We start from the raw sequence: 26,401 nt of genomic DNA, 5'->3' as shown, positions 1-26,401 counted from the left end.
AGAGAGGCTGAACAAGCTGGGACTGCTTTTCCTGGAGCGTCAGAGGATGAGGGGTGACCTTATAGAAGTTTACAAAATCATGAGGAGCATAGGTAGGATAAATAGACAAAGTCTTTTCCCTGGGGGTGGGGGAGACCAGAACTAGAAGGCGTAGATTTAGGGTGAGAGGGGAAAGATATAAAAGAGACCTATGGGGCAACCTTTTCACGCAGAGGGTGGTACGTGTATGGAATGAGCTGCCAGAGGAAGTGGTAGAGGCTAGTACAATTGCAACATTTAAAAGGCATTTGGATGGGTACATGAATAGGAAGAGTTTGGAGGGATATCGGCCAGATGCTGGCAGGTGGGACTAGATTGGGTTGGGATATCTGGTCGGCATGGACGAGTAGGACTGAAGGGTCTGTTTCCATGCTGTATATCGCTATGACTCTATAACTTTAGTCCCAAATGATAGAAAAGTTTAGTCTCCATATCTATACTTAAACCTGTTGTGAAGAGGATACCTGAATTAGGAGATCTGAACGCATTGGCTGAAAAATGAATGCGAGACAGATTCAGTTGTATCTTTCAAAAGTAACTTGGATGAGCGCTTGAAGGGGGAAAAAAATTGGACTTTGGGAAGAGGGCTGGATTGTGGGTCTAATTAAATTATCTTTACACGAAATGGCATAGATTTAATGGGCCAAATTGCTTCATTCTGCACTGAAACTACTCTACAATGTTATGACTAATGGCCCAAATGTATTCTCTGTACAAGTGAATAGACATTTTTTCCTCTCCAAAGTCCTTTTCAAGTTGGCTGTGTAGATAAAAGTAAAATGGTACTCCACTTATACCAACTGATTATATCTCCATGTAGATTCTTAACATTATTGTTTTGTCACATGGTAAGTTTTTGTGAATTAATATACTTAAACATTGAATTCATTATATATTGTCTGAATTATTCACTAATCTAACGATTTACCATGCACTCTAAAGTCAGCGTGCATTTGATTGAATATACAATTGTGCACAGTAATACTGCATTGTTTTTGAAGATCCTACAATGTGATGTTCCTAAAGAAATGCACAAACTTACTTTAAACATAGCTAACATGAGAGGGGAACAATGGAGAAAATGTCTACAAACACATTAACTAGTGTATTAAAAATAGTGTGTGAAGCAAATTGAATCCCTTTAGAGTCCAAGCCTATTTCTGATCATGTTATAAGCTTTAATTTAAATCGGCTAAAAATGCCACAAGCAACTAGAAGCTCATCAAGAAATTTGTTAAGTGATTCATTAGCTAAAAACTACGCAGCACTAAAGTCTGAAGTATTAAGCTTTTCCTTTAAAAATAGCTCGTTGCCAAAAATCCCAAATAGAAAATTGCAAAAGAAATTACTGACCTCTCTTTGATCATTGTCCAGATGCAGATGTTCTGTATGTTGCTTTTGTCTGTCCTTTCGTCTCCACTGCGCAGGTGCACTCCGCTTTACCCACCTTAAAAAAAGACTTAAAAGTATTAGAGCAAAACTATCAACAAATAATTGCATATCTGCTTTCCAATTTACTGCCATATCCTCAAAAGGTATAATATTCTAAGTTTGTGAGAAGATTTGTAGCTTGGGTGCTCGTTGTTGTGGTTCTGTTCGCCGAGCTGGGAATTTGTGTTGCATAATATAATATTCTAATAACAGTCACTTCAACAGTATGACTGTTCATGGACTCTTATATTTTTTCAAGATTGAATAAAAATCATATGGTAGCCAAAAATTAATTAAAAGATGCAAGTAATTTCATTGAGCTTGTCCTTTGATTATAAAAAATCAAAACAAATAATTGATTAATCAAGACTGTTTTTTTTCAGATATCCTGAATATTATTCCATTGAGTGTTTACATCTATCCTTCTTACGTCCATGTGATATGGTATCTGTCTCATCTGTTATGAATGCTATTTTATGGAGATGAAATATGATTCAATCAGGAACAGTGAAACACAAAATTTGGTTAATCAATCAACCAGGAACACAATTTAAAATCTTTAATGAAAACTCAGATCACTTTAGGGTCTTGTAGGTTGTAAGAAATAGGAGAACGAGGATGCTGTTTAGACCTTTGAGCCAGTTCTACTAATTAACTTAATTCAGTGGTAATTTTGTCAGAAGTGTGATGTGCAGACATCAAAACATTGTTTTTTATACATTTTATATATTTGTATTAGTGCAGGACAAGATTCTGTTAAATTGAACAGAAACAGAGGAACATGCACTGAATGCAGAAAAATAGGAAAATCTAATTTAGCAATCCACATAATCTGGGATAAATCAGACATACTCACTTATTGCTGGCTGGTGAAGAGGAAAGCACATCTGACTGCAGTTTGGGAAAGAATCCAAATTCATATTTCCCCTGGCCAATCTTCATATCCAGCAGGTGAGGGTGCACAGCAGCATGGTCAATTTTTGCAAGTCTCATTTCAATTGCCTTCTCTGCAGAGAACAAGTAATATCCACAATAGAGAACACAAATCAATTATGTTGGCACAAAAATAATGACAAATACTTTGTTTGTGCCCATTAAGCAAAAGTAGAAAATTAATCATTTCAAAGATTTGCAGTATTTTACTGAATCCTAGCACAAGCAGTGCAATTAATTGTTCATAATTAATTAACACAAATATCATGCAATTATATTCTCACCAGATTCTATTAGCTCATAATTTCAATTTTGACACAGCAAAGCGTATTATTGAGTGGATTATTCATGCAAAGATTAAATTAAATATCTTTAAGGATTTAGTTTGATTGCTGTTTTCGGATGACACTGTTAACAACTGTTACAACAGTCACTGGTGGAACACTAATGCTCTAAAGTTTTGTCCTAATGAAAATGGTTTTGAAATGAGGCTGCTAATTAGGTAGATGTCCTTATGAGCAGTACCAGGTCACAAGCCAAATGATTGCAGTTTTAATCCCAACAAATTATAATTAGCTGATCTCAGACAGTGCAGCAGTCAAGATACTATATGTGATCCTATTACCTCAGAAAAAAATGATGAGAGTTGAAAAATGGAACAAACTGTGGGAAAAGGAAGGAGGAAAGAAGATGAATGGAACAGGAAAAGTAATGAGACAGGGAAATAAAATAAGAAGGAAAATAGTTGAAATCCTTCAGTCACAACAGTTCGTCTGTTGCAAAACAGATGAAGGTCAGGCAGGCCAATGTGTTTGTGTGATGGCTCTGTGCAAGAGCAACTTAGTTTATGCAAGCCTTCTGCCCTTTCCTCATAGTCCATAAAATTTCTTCTCTTCAGGCATGTATCCATTTCTTCTTTTAAAGTCACAGTTGAATTTGCCTCCAGCACACTCTCAGGCAATGAATTCCACACACTAAATACTCATTGCACAAAAAATTTTTTTTTTACATCTTGCCATTCACATGGCTGTCCTTTGGATCTCAACATGAATAACAGTTCTCTCTACCTACTCTGTCTAAAGCCACCATGACTTTAAACACATCTATCAAGTCACATCCCAACCTTCTCCAAATTGCACCCTGGATCAGTGCTCTGTCCCATGTAAAGCACGATGCTTATCAGTGCAGGACGGAGTTCAGTCTTCTTCTGCACTTTGCAAGGGTACATGCCACCATTGTCTCTTTGCTACCTCAAATTGGAATTCAAACTGATAAAATAACTGGAGTCAGAGAAACCAGAAGCACTGTGTGTAAAATGTCAACAAATTCCTGATTGTACAAGCAAAGTAAAATGCTTAAAAATGGAGTTTCACACCACAGCACCCTAATGCAGAAGAATTACTGTAATTAGCAAATGAACATTGCAGTTTTCCATTCCAACAACCTGAGGCATTGAGGCTATTAAGTCATTATTTTCAAACTTTTTAAAAAATTAGTTCATCTGAAACAACAAGATAAAGGATTAAAGCACCATGGTCTTAAACTTCTACACAGTTTGTTCAAATAGAACAGTTAGCCTAATTGTGAGGTGTGAAAAGAGGCAGAAGCATGTGAAAGTTTGGTGAAAACAAATTTCAATTCTCAGTACAATTGATATGAGAAGTATATAACAAATTGTGCAAAATAAATACAATACTTCACTTTACTGTCTCTGCACACATCAATTTTTCTTATTCATGTCTCTGTAACAGGTTGGAAACAATAGTACTTGGCCAAAAATTAAAGGCAATTTCAATATCTTGTTAGGGAAAACTGGAAGATTACCCAGATAATTCATTTCAGAATTGCTTGTTTGTTGTAATTTTCTGTAATATCTCGTGTGGCAATTAACTTGCTTTCATGTTCATAAACTCAGCCTTGAATCAAAGTTCACAAAAGTGTTTGGCATCTCACTCCCTGCCGCCGTGAACTCAACATAAAAATATTTACAAGAAGTGCCAAATCTTTGATTCCCCGTGCCATCGGAATTTCCTTAGGAATACTTAAGTTTAGATAACTAAACAGATAGAAATTTGGCGAAAGGACCAACGCAAGCAACACCTTCAGCCTATGAACGTGAGAAACCTGAAGACAAAGTTAAATATTGCTGATGGAGATTCAAGATGGAGGCAACCAGTAAGTTTGCCCTGCTGAGCTCTGCACCAGAACCCAAAGTGTTGCGCTCACTCTCCCTTTATTACTCAATGTGGTAATAGTATTTTTTGACCCCTAGAATTGTTCAGTGTTAATTTAAAATAGGAAAATAACCAAAGGGTAGGGACCACGAGGATCGCAGCAAGCAGGGACACCCCCCCCACAACAACGGAAATGCCTGTGGCCGTAGCATCGGCCTCAGTGATCGCCACAGGGGACTTACCTATGGAGCATGGCCTGGTCTCGAAGTTTGTGAAACTCAGATCGATTCAGCGATGGAGGAGACCCGGGCAAGGCTTGAACTGATCTTGGTCATGCTGCAGACAGATACCAGGAGATCCAGTGTCTTGGGCAGCATGGTGGGGAGCAACAGGCCACAGCCTCTGAAACCACGGTAGAATCCTCAGCGGATTGGTCCAGGCCCTTCAGGGTACGGCCTTGGAGAAGCAGGTCAACGACCTCAGAAATAGAGGCCATCAGAAGAACATCCATCTGGTAGAGCTTTCAGAACAGGAAGAAGGCCAGCTCGTCAGCTTGTTACAGACATGGCTCCTGCAGTCTTTGAGGCTGGAAGTCGAGGCAGGCCGGGTACGGGTTGAGCAGGCCAACTGGGTCACAATGCGCAGGCCTGGATTGGACCAGCGCCCCCCCCCACCGATCCTAGTGCAACTCCAGCCCAACAGAGATAAGCAAATGATGCTGGAAGCCTCTAGAGCATTGGGAAAGGATCCACAGCTCTGATATACAAAGGATCACGAATTAAGCTTTTCCAAGACTTTTCTACAGTTGTGATTCATAAAAGGAAGGCTTTTTAGGTAAAAAGGCAGCTGAGGGACTTGAATATCCAGCATTCCGTATGATATCCGGTAATATTATGTTTCAGCCGCTGAAGGTCCATGTTCAATTTTGACTCACCCCTTTGGCAAAGGGCTTCTGGATGCTTTAGAATAGACTGGCTGACTTGATTAATATGGACAATAATGTTTATTTTGTTTTGCCTTGTAATTTGCTTTACCTGGTTGTCAGGGGCATTAAAAAAAATACATGGGAGTTATAATTATGTTTTTGCCTTTTTCTCTCTCCTCTCCCTTCTTTCTCCCCACATATCACTCTTTGTCTTCTTTTCTCTTATCATTTCCTTTTGTTTTTCCCTTCTGGTATGAGATGGGGAGGGGGGGTGCGGTTGAGGGAGGTGGGAAGAGGTTCTGTATTTCTGTTCTACCAGGAGTGCCTAGGGTTACAGTATGGATGGGACGACTTGAGTGCCCACTTTTGACTTTCTTGTTGGAGGATGTGTGTATTTTTTCATACTTCCTGTTGTCTGGGGCAGGGGCAAAGTTTCAGCTAGAAAGAGCCATGGAGGGGTTAGTGGGTTCTATCTGTGCCCCCTGTGGGCAAGGGGAAAAGTCTCCTATCATTTGTGTTATATGTTGGTATGTTGTAGAAGTATCTATTAGAAGTTTTGATTTAGTAGTTTTGGAAGTTGTATTTATAAATTTATACAAATGGTTTATTATTTTCACTCTGCGTGCTAGAGGTGAGGTTCTTCCTCCATGGTGGTGGTGGGGGTGAGGGTCACAGACTGATTCGGCTAGCCATTCGTTTATATGGTGCACCTGGAATGTTAAGGGGAGTCATTCACCAATTAAGAGAGAAAAGATACTTTCAAACCTTAGGAAAGAGAGGGTTGATGTAACCTTGCTGCAAGAAACACATTTAACTGATAAGGAGCACATGAAGTTGCAACAGGGAGAATTCGGACAGGTGTTTTTCTCATCCTTTTATTCGAAAAAGTAGAGGGTGTTGTTATACTCACCCAGAAGAATCTCCCATTTCAAATGTTAGACGAAATTAAGGATGAATATGGGCGGTTTCTAATTCTTAAAGCGTTAATACATGGAGAGGAATATGGGATTTTGAATGTATATTGCCCCCCGGCACATCCCCTCAAATCTTTAATGGATGCGCTTTCCAGATTGATGGCCCTTGGGGCACATCATACAACTGTAGGGACAGACTTTAAACGTCTTATTGACACCGAAGTGGACAGGATGTCTAGAAGTCTTGTGGGTATGTCCCTGCAATCCAGGCAGTTGGTGGACCCGAACAGGGAGCTGGGATTGGTGAATGTGTGGAGATGTCTTCACCCTGAAGGTAGGGATTTCACTTTTTTCATTAATCCACATAAGTACCACACCAGAATTGACATATTTTTTGTCCCGTTGATCTTTTTGAATTCAGTGCTGTCTTGCAAAATAGGGAACATAGCAATTTCTGATCATGCAGCAGTGTACATGGAGGTCAAGGCCGATGGTAACGGGATAGGCTCCCGGAATTGGCTCATGGACTCTTTCCTCTTGAAAAATGGCAAGTTTGTACAGTATTTTGTCGCTGGAAGTTGAAATCTTTTGGGACATTATTTTGGGTACAGCCAGCAATCCATTAGTCCTCTGGGAGACTGCCAAGACCTCTGCACGGGGTTGGATTATTTCTTACTTGGTGACCCGGAAGCGGCAGAGGGGAGAGCAGCAGCGTTTGCTCGAGGCTCACCTCAAAGCAGCTGAAACATCACACTTTGACAGACTGTCTGTAACCAAATTGCAGCGGATTACAGCCCTTACAGCAGCAAAAAGGGAAATTGCTTTGTGAAACAGAGGTTATTTGAGTATGGTAGATCTCTAGTGTACCTGGCAAGAAAGAAGAATGTCCCTAATTGATCACATCCATCAGAGAGAGTGCTTGTACTCTTACTTGCAAAGTCAAAAAAGATTAACGCAGCATTTAATAAGTTCTACTCTGAGCTGTACAATTCAGAGGGCTGCGAGGACAGATTGTTGAAGAAGGAGTCCTTTTTTAAAGATCCTGGACCTTCCGGGTGTAACTTCAGATCAGGTCCTTTCTGAATGCCCCTTGACAATCCAGGAAATACTAGAGGTGGTGAGGCAGCTCCAGAATGGTGAAGCACCTGGCCCAGACAGACTTCAAAGTGATTTTATAAGGAGTTTATAGATCTCTGGGATATGTACAATGACGCATACAATCAGGACTGCCTCCCATCCTCTCTGACAAAAGCAAATTTTTTTCTATTCTTAAGAAAGGGAAAGCCCCAGAGGATTGCACTTTGTACAGGCCCATTACGGAACGTGGGTTTTAAAATTCTGTCAAAAATGCTGGCATTAATGTTGGAGAGGGTTTTGCCTTTCATTGTAGAGGAGGACCAGACAAATTTTATCAAGGGTCGTAGGTCTACTAATAATATTTAAAAAGAGTATTAAACATGGTCCAGGTAAACCAGCAAGGTTCGATTCCAGGCTTGGTAGTCTCCCTGGATGCAGAGAAAGCGTTTGACGGGGTGGAGTGCTCATACCTCTTATGTACTGGAGCGGTTTAGTCTTGGGAGGGTTTTTTGCCAAGTGGGTGGCCACCCGAAAGCAGCAGTTCTCACTTACTATATAAGGCCGGATAATTTTCGTATCATTAGAGGCAGCCGACAAGAGTGTCCAACATAATTGCCCCAGAAGTAAGGTCAGGCAGGCATAAGATTAGCCTCGATGCAGATGATGTTCTTCTCTTTTTAACTGATCCGATGACACCTGTGCCTTGTTTAATACAAGTGATTAATCTATTTGGTTTATTTCCAGGGTATAAAATTAATTTTATGAACTTTGGAGACCATGCTTGTGTGGCTTTACTAGAATATCCGATTTTGGGGATGGAAACCATTTCCCTTTCAGGTGGGAACAGGAAGATTTCCTGTATTTCGGCAATTTTATCACCCTGGTCTTCAATGATATAAATCTAATTTTGTACTGTTGCGAGAGAAGATAAGGCAAGGCCTTCAGCGCTGGAAGAATTTTCCGATATCTTGGTTGGGTAGAATAGCTCTGGTCTAAATGCATGTTCTTCCTCGCTTATTATATTCCATGTGAATGCACCCTTTAATGCTGCCTCAGGAAGCACTATGGAGGCTTTACAGTTGGCTTGGATCTTTCATCTGGCATCACAAGTGGCCTCTTATTAAGCTGGACAAATTGCAGCCTCCGCAGGGGATGGGAGGTTTGGATTTCCTGGACTTTAAGAAATATCAATTGAGTTCCTTATTACCCTAAGTGGCCGACTGAGCCTGCCAGGACCTGAAGTCAATTTGATTCGACATCCAGGCCTCCCAGACAAAATGTCCCCTCATAAATTTGTTGTTTACGGACGAGATGAGGACTGTTATGGACCATTGCAGAAACCCGATTTTTCTTAACATGGTTAAAGCATGGCGAATGATGCGGCAAGTGATGTCAACTTACAAAAAACTTCCCCTTTCACTCCCATTGTGGGAGTGTTAGGATTATGGCCAGGGTTGTTGGACTCTGGCTTTAAGGTCTGGGAGTCTAGAGGAATCTCCTGTTTGGGAGGTTTATTTGAAGGGTGATGATGTCTTTCAAACAGCTGAGTCAGAAATATGAGCTATCCAGGAGGGACCTCTTTTTTACTTTCAGGTTAAGGACTTTATACAGAAAAAGTTAGTCCCTATAGGTCGGATTTGGAGAGGACAGTACTCCTGTCTACCGGCACTCTCTCGGTCAGCACCCTCTATCACTTGTTAGGAAGTAATGTTGTTTTGAAGGACATTGAGCGGCTAGGTGGACTTGGGAATTGGGGGTGGAAATCTCGTCAGAGGTGTGGGAGGATATTTGGGAGAACGTAAGGAAGATTGCAATTTGTAACAGGACGCAGGCTATGCAACTGAAGGTACTCCACATAGCTCATTTGGCACTGGAGCGGCTTGTGAAATTTAAGACAGGAGCGTTCCCCATGTGCCCCAAATGTAAAACAGATGTTGACACTCTTACTGATTCCATGTGATCATGCCGCAAGCTTCGTTGGTATTGGGGTGTCATAGTGACTGTTTTGGAAGAGGTCTTGGGAACTAAGGTTAAGTTGGGTCAAGTGTCCCTCCTCTTGGGTTTGCCAAATCTCCCCTCTTTGGATATATATGGGAAGAAACTGTTTAATAGTCTTTCATTCTGAGCAAGGAAGAATATTCTAATGAGCTGGGTGGCAGAGAATCCCCCGAGACTTCCAGGCTAGCGCTGATTAGTTATGGACTTCCTTATGAGTATGGTGCACCAGAAAATGAAACTGTTTATAGAACATGGCGGCCCTTTCTGAATTATATAGATGCAGACTTGTCAGCTAAATTGTTCAGGGCCTCTGTGTACTCATGAGGGCTATGTCTGGCGGGTCCAGGAGCCCCTGGGTTGGGGTAGTTTGCTTACTAATGCTCCCGGTGGTGGGGAGCTTTGGTAGGATTGTACTGAGTGCAGTAACTTAGCTGAATATAACTTAATTTGCCTTGGTTTAATTTTTTTCTTAGTTATTTATTGAATTGTACATTTTGTACTTTGTTTTTCCTCTCTCTCTTCAGTAGTTTGTGGAGTAGAGTAGTAGTTTGTTTTCTGTTATTGTCATTATATTATAAAGGTTGTTATACTATTTTGTAGTGATTTTGTAATTTTGTAGAAAATTTAAAATCTTTTTTCTCAATAAAAATGTTTACCAAAAAAGAATTGATGATGTGTACCATGGCTTAAATTCTGGAATGCTTATAGACTTTGACAATTATTTTTCCATTGAAGATATGGTTAAATCTCTCGATTTTGTCTCTTAATACATCTCTCTGATTAAAGGGAAGTGCATTTGTCCTGTTCCTGGATATCCCACACAATCCACTCTGTGTAAAGATGTTGTCCCTCATTTGCCAACCAAACATATGGTTGCCCCCCCCACCACCCCCCCCCCCCCCCCCCCATTTCCCTGCATTGGCCCATATCGATCTAATCCTTGCCTATCCATATATTTGTCCAAATGCCTTTTAAATATTGGTAATGTACCCGCCTTAACCATTTCTGCTAGCAGCTCATTCCATGTGTATCACCCTCTGTGTAAAAACGTTGTCCCATAGGTTCCCTTTTATTCTTTCCCTTCTAACCTTAAACTGATGCCCTCTTGTCCTTGATTCTCCAACTCTGGGAAGAAGACTGAGTGCATTCACTCAATCCATACCTCTCATGATGTTATGCACCTCTATAAAAGGTCCTCCCATCAGTCTCCTATACTCTGAAGAAAAACGTCCTAGCCTGTCCAACCTCTCCCTATAATTCAGACATTAGAGTCCAGACAACAAATTTCTTTTGCACCCTTTCCAGTTTAATAACATCCTTCCTACAACAAGATGACCAAAATTGAAAACAATACTTCACGTGCAGCCTCACTAACATCTTGTGTAAATGCAATACAACTTCCCAACTTTTATATGCAATGCCCTATCTTCTTAAAACCTTTCTCCCCTCACCTTAAAAATATAGTCCTGCCCCACCCCAGGGAAAAGACACCTGCCATTCATCTTATCTATATTCCTTGCAACTTTATAAACCTCTATCTGGTCACCATTCAACCCTAGTCATGTTGCAGCTTTATAGGTCACTGCATTTAGTTCTGGTGTAGGAAAGATGTTGTGAAACTTGAAATCATTCAGAAAAGATTTACAAGAATGTTGCCAGGGTTAGAAGGTTTGAGTTACTGCAAGATGCTGAATAGGCTGGGGCTATTTTCTTTGGAGCATCAGAGGCTGAGGGGCGACCTTGTCGAAGTTTATAAAATCACGAATAGCATGGATAAGATAAATAGTCAAGGTCTTTTCCCCAGGGTCGGGAAGTCAAAAACTAGAGGGCATAGGTTTAGGATCAGAGGGTAAAGATTTAAAAGGGACCTAAGGGCTAACTTATTCACACAAAGGGTGGGGCATATAAGGAATAAACTGCCAGAGGAAGTGGTGAAGGCTGACACAATTACAACATTTAAAAGGCATCTGGATCGGTATATGAATAAGAGGTGTAAGAGGGATATGGGCCAAATGCTGACATAAGGAACTAGATTAATTTAGGATATCTGGTCAGCATATTGTCTGTTTTCATACTATCAGCTCTATGACTCCTACGCTTCAGTGAAAAAAGTCCCAACCTATCCAGCCTCACCTTATAACTCAAACCTTCCATTCCCAGAATCATCATAGTAAATCTTTTCTGAACCCTCTCCAGCTCAATAATACCTTCCTATAACAGGGCAGCCAGAATTGGACACAATACTCCAGAAGAGGCGTCACCAACGTCCTGTACTACCTCAATCCAACATCCCAACTCCTATACTCAAGGTCTGAGCAATTAAGACAGGCATGCTAAAAGCCTTCTTAACCACCCTATCTACATGTGATGTAGACTTCAAAGAATTGTGTCTGAACCCCGAAGTCTTTCTGTTCTACAACACTACCCAAGGCCCTACTTTTAATTGTATAAGTCTTGCCCTGGTTTGTTTTACCAAGACGCAATACTTCGCATTTATCCAAGTTAAACTCCACCTGCCACTCCTCAGTCCCTTGACCCAAGATCTCTTTGTAATCTTAGATAGCCTTCTTCAGTGTCCACTATACCACCAATTTTGGTGTCATCTATAAACTTTCTAACCATGCCTTCCAATATTCTCATCTCAATAAATTTATGTAAAAGACAAACAAAAATGGACCCAGCACTGATCCCTGCAGAACACTGCTGGCAACAGGCCTCCAGTCCAAAAAACAACCCTCCAGCACCACTCTGTCTCCTGCCATTATGCCAATTTTGTATCCAATTGGCAAGCTCATCCTAAATCTCATCTGATCTAACTTTACTAATTATTCTACAATGCGGAACCTTGTCAAAGGCTTTAATAAAATCGAAGTAAACAAAGTCAACCACTCGGTCCTCAATCTTTTTCAATCAAGCTTTAGAGACACTATTTCCCTTACACAAAAGCCATGCTAACTATCCCTAATCTTTCCTTGCCTCTCCAAATCTATATAAACCCTATCTTTCAGAATCACCTCCAATAACTTACCCACCACTGAAGTCATTCTCACAGATCTATAGTTCCCAGGCTCCTCCTTATATCCATTCTGAAACAAAGGCAGAACATTACCCACTTTCCAGTCATCCGACACCTCACCCGCAGATATAGATAATAACAAATATTTCTACAAGGGGCTCTGCAACTTCCTCCATAACTTCCCAAAACGTGTGTTCCACTGTCAGAATACAATGCATTGTTAGCATCAATTGGAACTGATGGATTCTCCTGCCTCTATAATGGATGAATTCTAGGTTGGTGTCATCTGACACCATGTTAAGTCAAATCTAGATTACTGATCTGATTGTCAGCATTACATGATATTGCTGAAAATAAATGACAGTGTCAAAACTTTTTGTCTTGTACTTAACAGAGGAGATGAGAGAATGCTCATTTTCAAAGAAAGCAACAATTAATATTGCATGAGGAAAAAGGATGTTGATCAGTTGGCAACATATTTGTGAAAGATTTGTCATGAAAAATGCACATGGACAAAAATGCCCCATGCTTTTGTTTAACTCAATAAGAAAATAATATTTGGGCATGATCCACTTGCTTGCAGAGGACAGGTGCCAATATAGGAATATATAAATAGTTTCCGGCAAAATACATGAGCAGCATTAGGAGGCAAGTTGATTTCCTTTTACCTTTAAAACAAATTTAAGATAAAGTTACCATAGCACTATTGTACCATAGGACTGCTCCTCTCATTAGCTAGAGATGATTGATAGTGGTTGAACCTGAGTCATCAAGTCTCAGTCAATAGGAGAGCTTGAGAAGGAAATTTCTTCATGGTAATCTCAGCTGGTATGAGAAATGAACCCATTTTATTAGCATCACTCTGCATCACAAACCAATCATCCAACCAATTTAGCTAACCAACTCCCTGATTGTACTATAATTCACAGCACATTTTGCATTTTCAGCAAGTGCTATCCAATTGCAACAAACATTAGGCATTATGTTTCATGTTTTGCAAGCATGTGCTGGACAAGTACAGTCAAAACTTTGTCTCTTGTAAGAAGGACATATTACTTTCATTAAAAATCACAACACCAGGTTATAGTTCAATAGATTTATTTGGAAGCACTAGTATAAGAACATAGGACACAGAATTTACAGCAAAGGTTTACAGTCATTCTAAAAAAATGAGAGACTTAACGAACAATCCAGGTCTTTTTCATTACATAATTTCAGTTACAACACATCATAACCTTTTGCAACAAATTCTGTGTCTTATGATCTTATACTCCACAACCACCTGATGGAGGAACAGTGCTCCGAAAGCTAATGCTTCCAAATAAACCTGTTGGACTATAACCTGGTGTTGTGTGATTTTTAACTTTGTACACCCCAGTCCAACACCACACTGTCAAATCAGGACATATTATTTGATATGGTCAACCACTTTTGGGACAAATGGTCTATGTACTTCATATTATACTGGTATTGAAATTCATATACTACATTACTTAGCTGCAAGGTATGCAAAACATCATTTTGGTTTGATAGCAGCACTCTATTAATGGAAAATACCGGTCAGGTTGCTACTACGTTGTAGGAATATGAAATAATTTACTGTAATCATTACACAAAGATTTGAGGTACCTTACCATTCCAGCATAATTTAGAGTCAAGGCAAATCATGAAGTTTTTTAAAACAGCATGGAAACTCTTCAACCCATTCTGTCTGTTCAAATCGTGTAAAAAGTGAGGTCTGCAGATGCTGGAGATCAGAGCTGAAAATGTGTTGCTGGTTAAAGCGCAGCAGGTCAGGCAGCATCCAAGGAACAGGAAATTCGACGTTTCAGGCACAAGCCCTTCATCAGGAATCAGATTCCTGATGAAGGGCTTGTGCCCGAAACGTCAAATTTCCTGTTCCTTGGATGCTGCCTGACCTGCTGCGCTTTAACCAGCAACACATTTTCAGCTCGTGTCTGTTCAAATCATCAAACGTCCATCCCTTTTAATCTTTAATCTGCCTCTAATTTGAAACAAACTGGGAACTTTTATTGGGCAAAATTGGCAATTTAGGCTGATACATGAGTATGCCTGATGCAAAGCAAGCAATAATCAATTTGGGTTGCCATTTAACAACAGGATGATTTTGATACAGCTGTTTTGTTATCACAGTTACATAGTTACAAATTTGCCAATAAAATCAATCTGATAGCAAATGGAGCTGTAGAATCCCAATGTGCAAATGAACAAGTAAAGATAGACTTACAGGAGACAATAACAGTAAAATCTTTAGTGAATTTTTCAAACAGCATATTGGGAGAAGAAGCTTGTTAGATTGAGTGGAATGTAATGCATGGGAAGAAATTCAAAATTCTTACATGCAACCCCATATTCAAACATAGTAAACATATCACTTGCTTATTGAGAACATGTAAGAAGCTGTGTGGGATAATTCGATTAAAAACATACTTCTGAAGAAAGTAAATAAAAATGTTAGTGAAAACTCAGCATAGATCACTGTCATCTCTTTGGGCAGATAAAATGTCACCAAAGCTGAATTTAACTGCAGGAGCTGCTCAGTTAAATGAAGACAAATCTATACAAAGGAGTGAAATTAGGGCGACCTACCAGCAGCAGCTTCAGCACTAAAAATAACATTGATAAATCTATCCCTACCAACAATGCAAAGTCATCCTGATTAATGTTTGGAGGCTTGCGCGAAAATTGGGAGAAGTCAAGCAACAACCAGATACTGTTAAGGTATGATCCTCTGGGCATCTCTATGTCCCAATCACAACCATCATCATCCATAGGTATATCTTTTCTGGCACACCTGGCAGGACAGATCCACCACAACGTAATGGTATACAGTTGGCAGTGAGTTGCCAAAGGAGTGATTAACATTGACTCCACACTCCATGAAGTCTCATGGTATGAGATCAAATATGGGCAAGCACACCTCCTGTCAATTACCAACTATGGTTCTTTACTAATGAATAAGTATTCCTCGATACGAAAGGGCACAGAATGTATTCTAGTACGGGTATTTTAATACCCATCACTAAGACAGGCTCAATAACACCAACACTGATTGAATTATGAGATGTCACTGCTGGAACTGCAGTAAGAATGGAGGCAAACAACAAGATAGAAAACTTGACTATTTACCAATCTCTTGGCATGTATCCATGATAATATTGGTAGAAGTGACCACAACTGTCCTTATAAAAACAAACCCCTTCTTCAGAGCGAGGATACTTTCTATATCTTTGTGTGATATTACCATCATGCTGAATGGTATAGATTTCACACAGATCCAATAACTCAAAACTGGTCATTTATGAGACACCATAGGCCATTAGCAGCTGTAAAATTGTATTCAACTTCAATCTGTGATCTGTGGCGTAATAGATAGGAGTTCAGCCTAGGAAGGGTTCTGAAGGTTTTGGCTGAGGTGAAACTGTAAGGTGATGTCACAGGAGGGCTGTGATTTGATTGGCTAAATTTTAAACTTGTATTAAATTGAATCTTGTTAATTTACTAGTTACAACTTGCATAAGCAGATATACAAAAACAGTTAAAAATTGAAACAAAAAACAAATTCAAAATTAATTAAATAATGGATGGACAGTCAGGTGATGAGATGTTTTTGCATGATGTGGGAGTGGGTGGACCCCATTGTAGTTCCCAGTGACCATGTCAGTAATAAATGTTGGTTGCTGGGAGAAGTCCAGCTCAGAGTTGGTGAGCTGGAGTCCAAGCTGCAAACATTGTGACACATCAGGGAGAGGGGAGAGTTACCTGGATGTTGTGTTTCAGGAGACTGTCACACCCCTTAGACTAGCTAACTCAAATTCAGCTAATGGTCAGGGAGAGGAGGGTGCAACTGTGACTGAGGCAGGTAGAGTTGCAGGAGCCTCAGCCCGTCATTGTCAAACAGGTTCAAGAATTTTTCTCCCTGTGTAGATGGGAATGGGAACTGCAGGGAGGATGAGCCAACTGACAGCAGCACCATGTTGCAGGGAGCCATTCAAATGGGGGGGAAAGAGAAGAAAAATGGTGTTGTAATTTGGGATAGTATAATTAGAAACATAAACACTGTTCTCGGTGACCAGGATCGCGAGTCCCAAAGATTGTGTTGCCTGCTTGGTCACAGGTTCAGGTTCTCTCATCTGGACTGCAGAGGAGCTTGGAGGGGGAGGATAAAGATCCAGTGGCTGTGGTCCACGTAGGTACCAATAGCATAGCTAAAACTAGGGCAGATGTTCTGCTAAAGGAGTATGAGCAATTAGGAACTAAATTCAAAAGCAGAACCAAAAAGGTAATAATCTCTGGATTACTACCTGAGCCAGGAGCTAATTGGCACTGGGTCAATAAGATAAAGTAGGTAAATGCATGACTCAAAGATTAGTGTGGGAAAATGGGTTTGAATTCATGGGACACTGGCACCAGTACTGGAGAAAAAGGGACCTGTTGCGATGGGATAGTCTTCATCTAAAATGTGATGGGACCACAGTGCAAGCGAATTGCATAACTAGGGGTAAGTAGGGCTGTAGAGAGGGTTTTAAACTAAATGGAAAGGGTGGGGGTGGTGGTGTCAGTTATAGGGAAAATGAGAAAACCTGAATTAAAGGAAGAGGTAAGAGTGCAGAACTCAGGAGAGGTTATTAAAATCTCCAGCACAAACACAAATACAACAGGGTGTTTGGAGAGGGTTAGCAACCAAACTTCAAGCATACTGGAAAAACAATGACAATGAGAAGAGGGACGATTAATACAGGACTCAAAGTGTTATTTCTAAATGCATAAAGTATAAGGAATAAGGGAAATGAGCGTGGGGGACAGATAGAAATTGGCAGCTATGTCATGGCAGGCATCATGGAGATGTGGCTGCAAGGGGATCAGGATTAGGAGTTGAATAGTCAAAGATATAAAACCTATCGAAAAGACGGATAGGTAGGCAGAGAGGATGGGGTTGTGTTATTAGTAAGAAATTAAATAAAATCAATAGTAAGAAACGAAGTAAGGCCAAATGGTGTAGAATCCGTGTGGGTAGAATTGCGGAACCACAAAAGGTAAAAGAAAACCATAGTTGGATTTACAGACCTCCAAACAGTAGTCAGGAGCTGGGGTGCAAGATACACCAGGAAATAGAAAAGATGTGTAGGAAAAGCAAATTTATAGTGATCATGGGGATTTCAATATGCAGGTGGACGGGGAAAACCAGGTTGGTAGTGGTTCGCAAGAAAAGGAATTTGTAGAATAACTAGAAGATGGCTTTTTGGAGCAGCTTGAGGTGGAGCCCACTAGGGAACAGGTAATACTAGATTTAGTGTTGTATAATGAGGCAGACTTGATAAGGAAGCTTAACGTGAAGGGACCCTTAGGAGGCATGATCATAATATAATTGAATTTACTCTGCAATTTGAGAGGAAGTAGATAGAATCAGAGGTAATGGTATTACAGCTGAATAAAGGCAACTACAGAGGCATGAGGGAGGAGCTGGGTAGAATTGACTGGGAGAGGAGCTGAGCAGGAAAGACAGGAGTTTCTGGAACTAATTCAGGAGACATAGCAGAGATTCATGCCAAGGGAAAAGAAGCATGGTACAGGGAGGATGAGGCAACTGTGGCTGACTAGAGATAGCATAAAAGAAAAAGAGAAAGCGAATAATGGGGCAAAGGACAGAAGGAAACCAGAGTCATAGAGCCATAGAGTCACAGCATGGAAGCAGACACTTTGGTTCAACCCGTCCATGCCGACCACAAAGACCAACAGAGGACAGGAAAAAAACGAGGGATAAGATTAACTATGAGGGTAAGTGAGCCAGTAAAATAAAGGAAGACTGTAAGAGTTTCTTGCAACATATAAAGGGCAAAAGAGAAACAAAACTGGACACTGGGCCACTGGAAAATTACATGGAAGAGATAGTAGTGGGGAATGTTATGAAGCTGAAGGCATGTACAGTATCTTTGAGAGAGAGAGAATGCTATTCTGAACTGAGAGCTAACAAGCACCTATGTACTGGAAAATTGAAAATATGCAACATTTGGCTGTAAAATGGATATCTGAGTTTTAGTTGCTGTTTTGACAACAATTCAAATTTAACCAGTTTAAATTATGCCCCAGGATACTAAAACCCAACAATAAAATTTATTGTTTTACCAACATCGAACCACTTAAATGATCCAATGCTGGTAGGCATAAAATGCGGACATTTTGAAAATTGGTCAGAGGACAACTGCCGTAGAGAGAGATACTCATGGAGAGCTAATTGCCCATCTAACATCTTGCTCACAAAGAAATTAGAAAACACACACTATCAAATGTACCCTTTCATATGAAACATACTCACAATAAAAAGAAAGACGACAACCCAGGGAGATCCTCAGCTGGAATAGTGAAGACACGGAAGAAGACAGTGACTGTGTGGTGTTGAAATTGAGTTGATGTAATTTTAAGAAGTGCCTTATTAGAATAGCAGATTGTTATAGAGTTGGAGGCAGATAGTAAGCAGTTAAGAGAAAGGGGGGCTTAGAGTTGTGAATAGTTGTTGTTTAATGTTCACTTTTAAAGATAAAGAAAATAAATTGATGTTATTTTCTTTAAATAGTGGAACTTGGGAATTCTCTGTCACTCATATTTTAAAAGATTATGAGGCAAGGAGAGCTTTTCTGGGTGCTTGACTTGATTAGGAGAGGGGTTCACTGCGTGTCATAAAAGGAACAAGGAAATGGCTAAGTAACTGAATAATTACTTTCCAACAGTCTTCATGATGGAAGACACAAGTATTATCCCAAAAATTCAAGAGAGTGAGGGGATAGAGCTGACAATGGTGGTCATCGCCAAGGAGAAGGTGCTAGAAAAACGGAATGACCTGAAGGTGGATAAATCACCTGGACCAGTTGGAAGACACCCCAGAGTTCTAAGGGAAATAGCTGAAGAGATAGTGGAGGCATTAGTGATAATCTATCAGAAATCACTAGAATAAGGGAGGGTCCCAGAGGACTGGAAAATCTCTGTTTAAAAAGGGAGTAAAGCAAAAGATAGAAAATTACAGACCGATTAGTCTAATCTCAGTCGTGGGTAAGATCCTGGAATGGATTATGAAGGATGAGATTTCTGAATACTTGGAAATGTATGGTAAAACACGGCAAAGTCAGCATGGTTTCATCAAGGGGATGTCATGCTTGAAAAATCTGCTAGAATTCATTAAAGTAAGGGGCACGTTAGAGCAACGAGAACCAACAGATATAAGCTACCTGGACTTCAAGAAGGCCTTTGACAAAGTGCCACATAGATATCTCTTGAGTAAGATAAGGACCTATGGTGTTAGAGCCATGATGCCAGCATGGATAGAAGCCTAGCTATCTGGCAGAAAGCAGAGAGTGAGGATAAAAGGGTTCCTTTCTAGTTGGCAGCTGGTGATAAGTGGTGTTCTGCAAAGTTCAGTATTGGGACCACAACTTTTCACTTGATACATTAACAGTCTAGATGAAGGAAGTGGGAGCATTTTGGCTACATTTGCAGATGATACAAAAATAGGTAGAGGGTCAGGTAGCATTGAGGAGGCAGAGAGGCTGCAGAAGGATTTGGACAGATTAGGAGAGAAAGAATTAGCAGATGGAGCACAATATGGGAAAGTGTGAGGTCATGCATTTTGGGAGGAAGAATACAGGAATGCACTATTTTCTAAACAGGGAGAAAATTCAGAAGTCTGAAGTGCAAAGAGACTTGAGAGGACTTGAATATAAAAGCAGTGATGTAGTTTTGAGGCTCTGTAAGGCTCTGGTCAGACCACATTTGGAGTATTGTGAACAGTTTTGGGTCCCATCTCTCAGGAAGGATGCACTGGCATATTCAGAGGAGGTTCATGAGAATGGTCCAGGAATGAACAGTTTAACATAAGAGGCAAAAGTGAAGACTGCAGATGCTGGAAATCAGAGTCTAGATTAGAGTTGTGCTGGAAAAGCACAGCAGGTCAGGCTGCATCCGAGAAGCAGGAAAATTGACGTCTCGAGCAAAAGCCCTTCATCGGGAATTAAGGCAGGGAGCCTCCGGGGTGGAGAGACTTGGAACCAAAGGCATAGCTTTAGAGTAAAGGGAGGACCTTGTCAAATGGAGATAAGGAGAAATTTCTTCAACTTGTGAGTGGCAAATCTATGGAATTCATTGCCACACAAGGCTGTGGAGGCCAGGTCTTTCAGTATATTTAAGAGTGAGTTAGATAGGTTCTTGAGTATCAAGGGTCACAGGAAGAAAGCGGGAAAATGGGGTTGAGAAACTGATCCATGAGTGAATGGCAGAGCAGACGCAATGTTCTGAATGGCCTAATTTCTGCTTCTATGTCTTATGGTCTTAAGATCTCTCACTCTTATCAGTACCATCAAGCCAGGGATTCTACTCTGATTCAAAGAAGAGTACAGGAGGGCACACCTAAAAATACCATCAAAATCCTGGCAGTTACTATTGACCAGAAACTGAACTGGACTCTCAACAGAAGTAGTGTAGCTACAACAACAGGTCAGAGCTAAGAATCTGGCAACAAGTAATTCACCTTCTGACTCTCCATACTCCGATCACCATCTAGAAAGCAAAACTCAGGAGTGTGATGGAATATTCTCCACTTGTCTACATGAGTGTAGCTCCAACGACATTCAAACTCCATGAACATTGCAATCTTAAAAGAGAGCAGCAGATTCATGGGAATGCCATATATAAGTTCCCCTCCAAGTCACATACCATCCTGACTTCGAAATATCTTGCCATTCCTTCAGTGTTGCTGGGTCAAAATTCTGGAACACCATCCATAATGGCATTGGGAGTCAATATACAGCAAATAGACTGCAGTGTTTCAAGAAGACAGCTTGCCACCACTGTCTTAAGGAAAACGAGAGATGAGAAATAAACGGTGGCCCAGCCAGCAACACCTGCATCCTACAAATGAAGTTTCAAAAAGGTGTCACCAATATAGCAGATATCTCTGGGGTCTAGACAGTAATTCCTTATTCAGGAAACGCTATAGCAAGACACCTTCAGTCTTCAAGAAGACAATTCAGTTTTAACATGAGTTCCCCACAAAGATGCTTCAAAACCTGAGCATTCCTTTCTTTTTGGCAATCTTACCCAACTCAAAATACAGAATTAACTCAAAGCCATTAAAACGCAGTCATAAAAACTCAGTTCAAGCAAATAAGACCAGCAATTATCTGGAACCATGTGGTTTCCAAGAAAGGCCTTATTGAAAATAATGTTCCGCCATCCTTTCATTGACTTGACGGAAGAAAAAAGGTATCTTCACAATCCTTTGAACTCAAGTCAACAAAAACTATTAAATATGAAGCCACCATAATGTCAACATTGTTGACACAAGATTGTTTGCCTTCACACAACAGAAGCAATATGTGACAGACACAGCTAAACAACCCACAACCAACAGAGCAGGTTGCTCTACAGTCCTGCTTCATCCAGCCATGAATGGTGGTGAATAATTAAACAATAGGAAATGGCAGCTCTACAAATACCACATCCTCACTGATGAGGGAGCACAGTATCTCAATACAAACGTCAAACCTAAAGCATTATAATCAGGAGTACAAAGTTGATAATTCAGCTCGAGACCCAGGCTAACCACATAGACACTCATCGTTTGTGGCAAGACTTACAAGACATAACAGGCTGCAAAGTGATGTTGAAAAGAATCACAGGCAACAGTACATCGTTGCCTGATAAGCAAAATGGATTCCACCCTTGCACTGAACAGAAGGGCAGTGAAACATGCCTTGGATGCACTTGTACCCTCGGTCACTGCTGCAAATATGAGATCAGACTTCATAAGGGTGAAGCCACTGACAGTGACTGACTCAGAGGAGTCTCTGGCCATGCACTCAGATCCTGCGTGGACCAGCTGGTAGCAGTATTTGCAGACAGCTTCAACCTCTCCTTGCTACAATCTGAAATCCCCACCTGTTTAAAGAAGATCACTATCATCCCAGTGCCAAAGAAAAATAATGCAACATAATGATGACCGTCCCGTTGTTCTGATGCTCATAATTATGAAGTGCTTCAACAGTTTGGTCATGGCTCACATCAACTGGAGCGTCCCAGATTGACTTGATCACTTGAAATCTGCCGACAGTGCAACTGGTCCACCGCAGTTCCCAGGCCATACGCTCATCGCTGGAAAATCTGGACAGCAAGGATACCTACATCAGGCTCCTACTTACAGACTACAGCTCTGCCTTTAATATCAATAATTCCATACAAATTCATTGCCAAACTCCATCATCTAGGTCTTTGCTCCCCACTCTGTAACTGGATTCTTGACTTCCTGACCAACAGACCAAGTCAGTAAATTAAGCCAATAACACCTCCCCCACAATAATTCTCAACATCAGTGCCCCACAAGGTTGCACCCTCAGCCCCCTGCTATACTCCTTATATACATATAACTGTGTGGCCAAATTCCACATCAACTCCATTGATGAGTTTACTGATTACACCAGCCTTGTGGGTCAGATCTCAAAACGATGACAAGATCTGCTTTGTTACCTGTGCCATGTGCGCGTGAGGCAAGGAATAGGGAGAGAGAGCAGTTGAACAAGTGGCTACAGGGATGGTGCAGGAGGGAGAGATTCAGATACCCAGATGCTTGGGGCTCATTCTGGGGTAGATGGAACCTTTATAAATGGGATGGTCTACACCTGAACCACATAGGTACCAAAATCCTGGGGGTGAAATTTGCTAATCTCTTTGGGAGGGTTTAAACTAATTTAGCAGGGGGATAGGAACCTGAATTGCAGCTCCAGTGTCCAGGAGGTTGAGAGTAGTGAGGTCAGAATAAGGTTTCAAGGTTGCAAGAGTGTACCAGAAGGCAAGAGGTGGTTTGAAGTGTGTCTGTTTCAATACTAGGGGTATCCAGAATAAGATGGGTGAACTTGCAGCATAGGTTGCTACCTAGGACTTCGATGTTGTGGCCATTTAGGAGACATGGATAGAGCAGGGACAGGAATGGTTGTTGCAGGTTCCAGGGTTTAGACGTTTCAGTAAGACCAGGGAAGGTGGTAAAAGAAGGGGAGGTGTGGCATTGTTCATCAAGGGCAATATTATGGTGGCAGAAAGGACATTTGATGAGGACTTGTGTACTGAGGTAGTATGGGCTAAGGTTAGAATCGGGAGAGGTCACCCTGTTGGGAGTTTTCCACAGGCCTCCAAAAAGTTCCAGAGATGTACAGGAAAAGGTTGCAAAGATGATTCTGGATAGGAGCAAAGAAACACGGTAGTTGTTACAGGAGACTTCAACTTTCCAAATATTGACTGGAAACACTATACTTTAAATGGGTCAGTTTTTGTCCAGTGTGTGCAGTAGGGTTTCCTGACACAATATGTAGATAGGCCAACAACAGGCGAAACCACATTGGATTTACTGGGTAATGAACCTGGCCAGATGTTAGATTTGGAAGTAGTTGAGCACTTTCGTGATAGTGACCGCAATTCGGTAATGTTTACTTTAGCAACAGAAAAGAATAGGTATATACCGCAGGACAATAATTATAGCTGGTGGAAAGGCAATTATGGTGTGATTAGGCAAGATTTAGGATGCATAGAATGGGGAAGGAAACTGCAGGGGATGGGTACAATTGAAATCTGGATCTTGATCAAGGAACAGCTCCTGCATTTCCTTGAAAAGTATGCACCTGTCAGGCAGTGATGAAGTGGTCGAGCAAGGGAACCATGGTTTACGAAGGAAGTTGAATCTTTTGTCAAGAGGAAGGAGGCGGCTTCTGTAAAGATGAAACATGAAGGCTCAGTTCGGGTGCTTGAGAGTTACAAGTTGACCAGGAAGGACCTAAAGAGAGCTAAGAAGACCTAGGAGAGGACATGATAAGTCTTTCACAGATAGGATTAAGGAAAACCCTAAACTTTCTATAAGTATGTCAGGAATAAAAGAACGACTAGAGAAAGATTCGGGCCAGTCAAAGACAGTAGTGGAAGTTGTACGTTGAGTCTGAGGAGATAGGAGAGACACTAAATATGTTTTGTTAGTATTCACACAACAAAAAGGCAATGTTGTCAATGAGAATACTGAGATACAAGCTATGAGACTAGACGGTTTTGAGGTTCATAAGGAGGAGGTGTTAGCAATCCTGGAAAATATGAAAATAGATAAGTCCCCTGCGCTGGATGGGATTTATCCTAGGATTCTCTGGGAAGCTAGGGAGGAGATTGCAGAGCCTTTGGTTTTGATCTTTGTGTCATCATTGTCTACAGGAATAGTGCCAGAAGGGGAATAGAGACAACGTTTGGTAATTATAGACCAGGGAGCCTTACTTCAGATGTGGATAAAGTATTGGCAAGGATTATAAGAGATAGAATTTATAATTATTTAGAAAGGAATAATTTGATTAGGGATAGTCAAAACGGTTTTGTGAAGGATAAGTCGTGACTCACAAACCTTACTGAGCTCTTTGAAAAGGTGACCAAACAGGTGGATAAGAGTAAAGTGGGTGATGTGGTGTGTAAGGATTTCAGTAAGCGTTTGATAAGGTTCCCCATGGTAGGACATTGTAGAAAATGTGGAGACATGGGATTGAGGGTGCTTTCGCGTTTTGGATCTGAAATTGGCCAGCTGTAAGAAGACAGAGGGTAGTGGTTGATGGAAAGTGTTCATCCTGGAGTTGTTACTAGTTGTGTGCCACAAGGATCTGTTTTGGAGCCATTGCTGTTTGTCATTTTTATAAATCACCTGGATGAGAGCGTAGAAGGATGGGTTAGTAAATTTGCGGATGACACCAAGGTTGGTGGAGTAGTGGATAGTGCCAAAGAATGTTGCAGGTAACAGAGGGATATAGATAAGCTGCAAAGCTGGACTGAGAGGTGGCAAATTGAGTTTAATGCAGAAAAGAGAAGTGATTCACTTTGGAAGGAGTAACAGGAATACGGAATACTGGGCTAATGGTAAGATTCTTGGTAGTGTGGATGAGCAGAAGATCTCATTATCCACATGCTGAAAGTTGCTACCCAAGTTGATAGGTTTGTTAAGAAGGCATATGGTGTGTTAGCTTTTATTGGTAGAGGGAATGTGTTTCGGAGCCATGAGGTCATGTTGCAGATGTACAAAACACTGATGGGGCCGCACTTGGAGTATTGCGTACAATTCTGGTCGCCGCATCATAGGAAAGATGTGGAAGCATTGGAGATTTACCAGTATGTTGCCTGGTATCCGAGGGAAGGTCTTATGAGGAAAGGCTGAGGGACATGAGGCTGTTTTTGTTAGAGAGTAGGTTGAGAGGTGACTTAATAGAGACATTCAAGAAGATCAGAAGATTAAATAGGGTGGACAGTGAGAGCCTTTTACCTCATATGGTGATGGCTAGCATAAGGAGACTTAGCTTTAAATTGAGGGCTGATAGATACAGGACAGATGTCAGAGGTAGGTTCTTTACTCAGAGAGTAGTGGTGGTGTGGAATGCGCTGACTGCAACAGTCATAGACTCACCAATTTTAAGGGCATTTAAATGGTCACTGGATAAATACATGAATGAGAATGAAATAGTGTAGGTTAGATGGGCTTCAGAATGGTTTCACAGATTGGTACAACATTGGGGGCTGAAGGCCCCGTACTGCGCTGTAATGTTCTAAATTCTATGTTGTAAGATAGAGGACAGGAAGGAGAGAGAGTGCTCCGTGGATTAATGTAAAGATAATAATCTCTCTATCAATGTCAGCAAAATGAAGGTGCTGGCTATCAAGTTAATGAAGCAGAGTGGAGGGCCTCTGTCTGCATCAATGATTCTGAGATCGAGATGGTCAACAACATTAAGTTCCTAAGAGTGACAATCAGCAACAATCTATCCTGGTCCACTCACATCGACATCACAAAAAAGTACAACCAAGCCTTTAATTCCTCAGC

At 40.9% G+C, this 26,401-nt stretch overlaps 1 protein-coding gene across 3 annotated transcripts in view; it reads right to left on the bottom strand.

Moving 5' to 3' along the window:
* dennd5a (DENN/MADD domain containing 5A) overlaps nt 1–26,401 on the bottom strand; it is a 268,461-nt gene that overhangs the window by 92,751 nt on the left and 149,309 nt on the right. For all 3 annotated transcript variants that reach the window (XM_060838913.1, XM_060838915.1, XM_060838914.1), the window contains 2 exons: nt 2,327–2,477; nt 1,393–1,486 (listed from right to left, as the gene is read on the bottom strand). In XM_060838913.1, coding sequence (XP_060694896.1) covers nt 1,393–1,486; nt 2,327–2,477 — 245 coding nt within the window. The remainder of the gene's footprint in view (nt 1–1,392; nt 1,487–2,326; nt 2,478–26,401) is intronic.

This window comes from Hemiscyllium ocellatum, chromosome 18 (genome assembly GCF_020745735.1).
Source record: "Hemiscyllium ocellatum isolate sHemOce1 chromosome 18, sHemOce1.pat.X.cur, whole genome shotgun sequence".
Lineage (NCBI taxonomy): Eukaryota > Metazoa > Chordata > Chondrichthyes > Orectolobiformes > Hemiscylliidae > Hemiscyllium > Hemiscyllium ocellatum.
The sequence above is the reverse complement of the archived record's forward strand: the minus strand, read 5'-3'. Positions and strand labels throughout refer to the sequence as shown.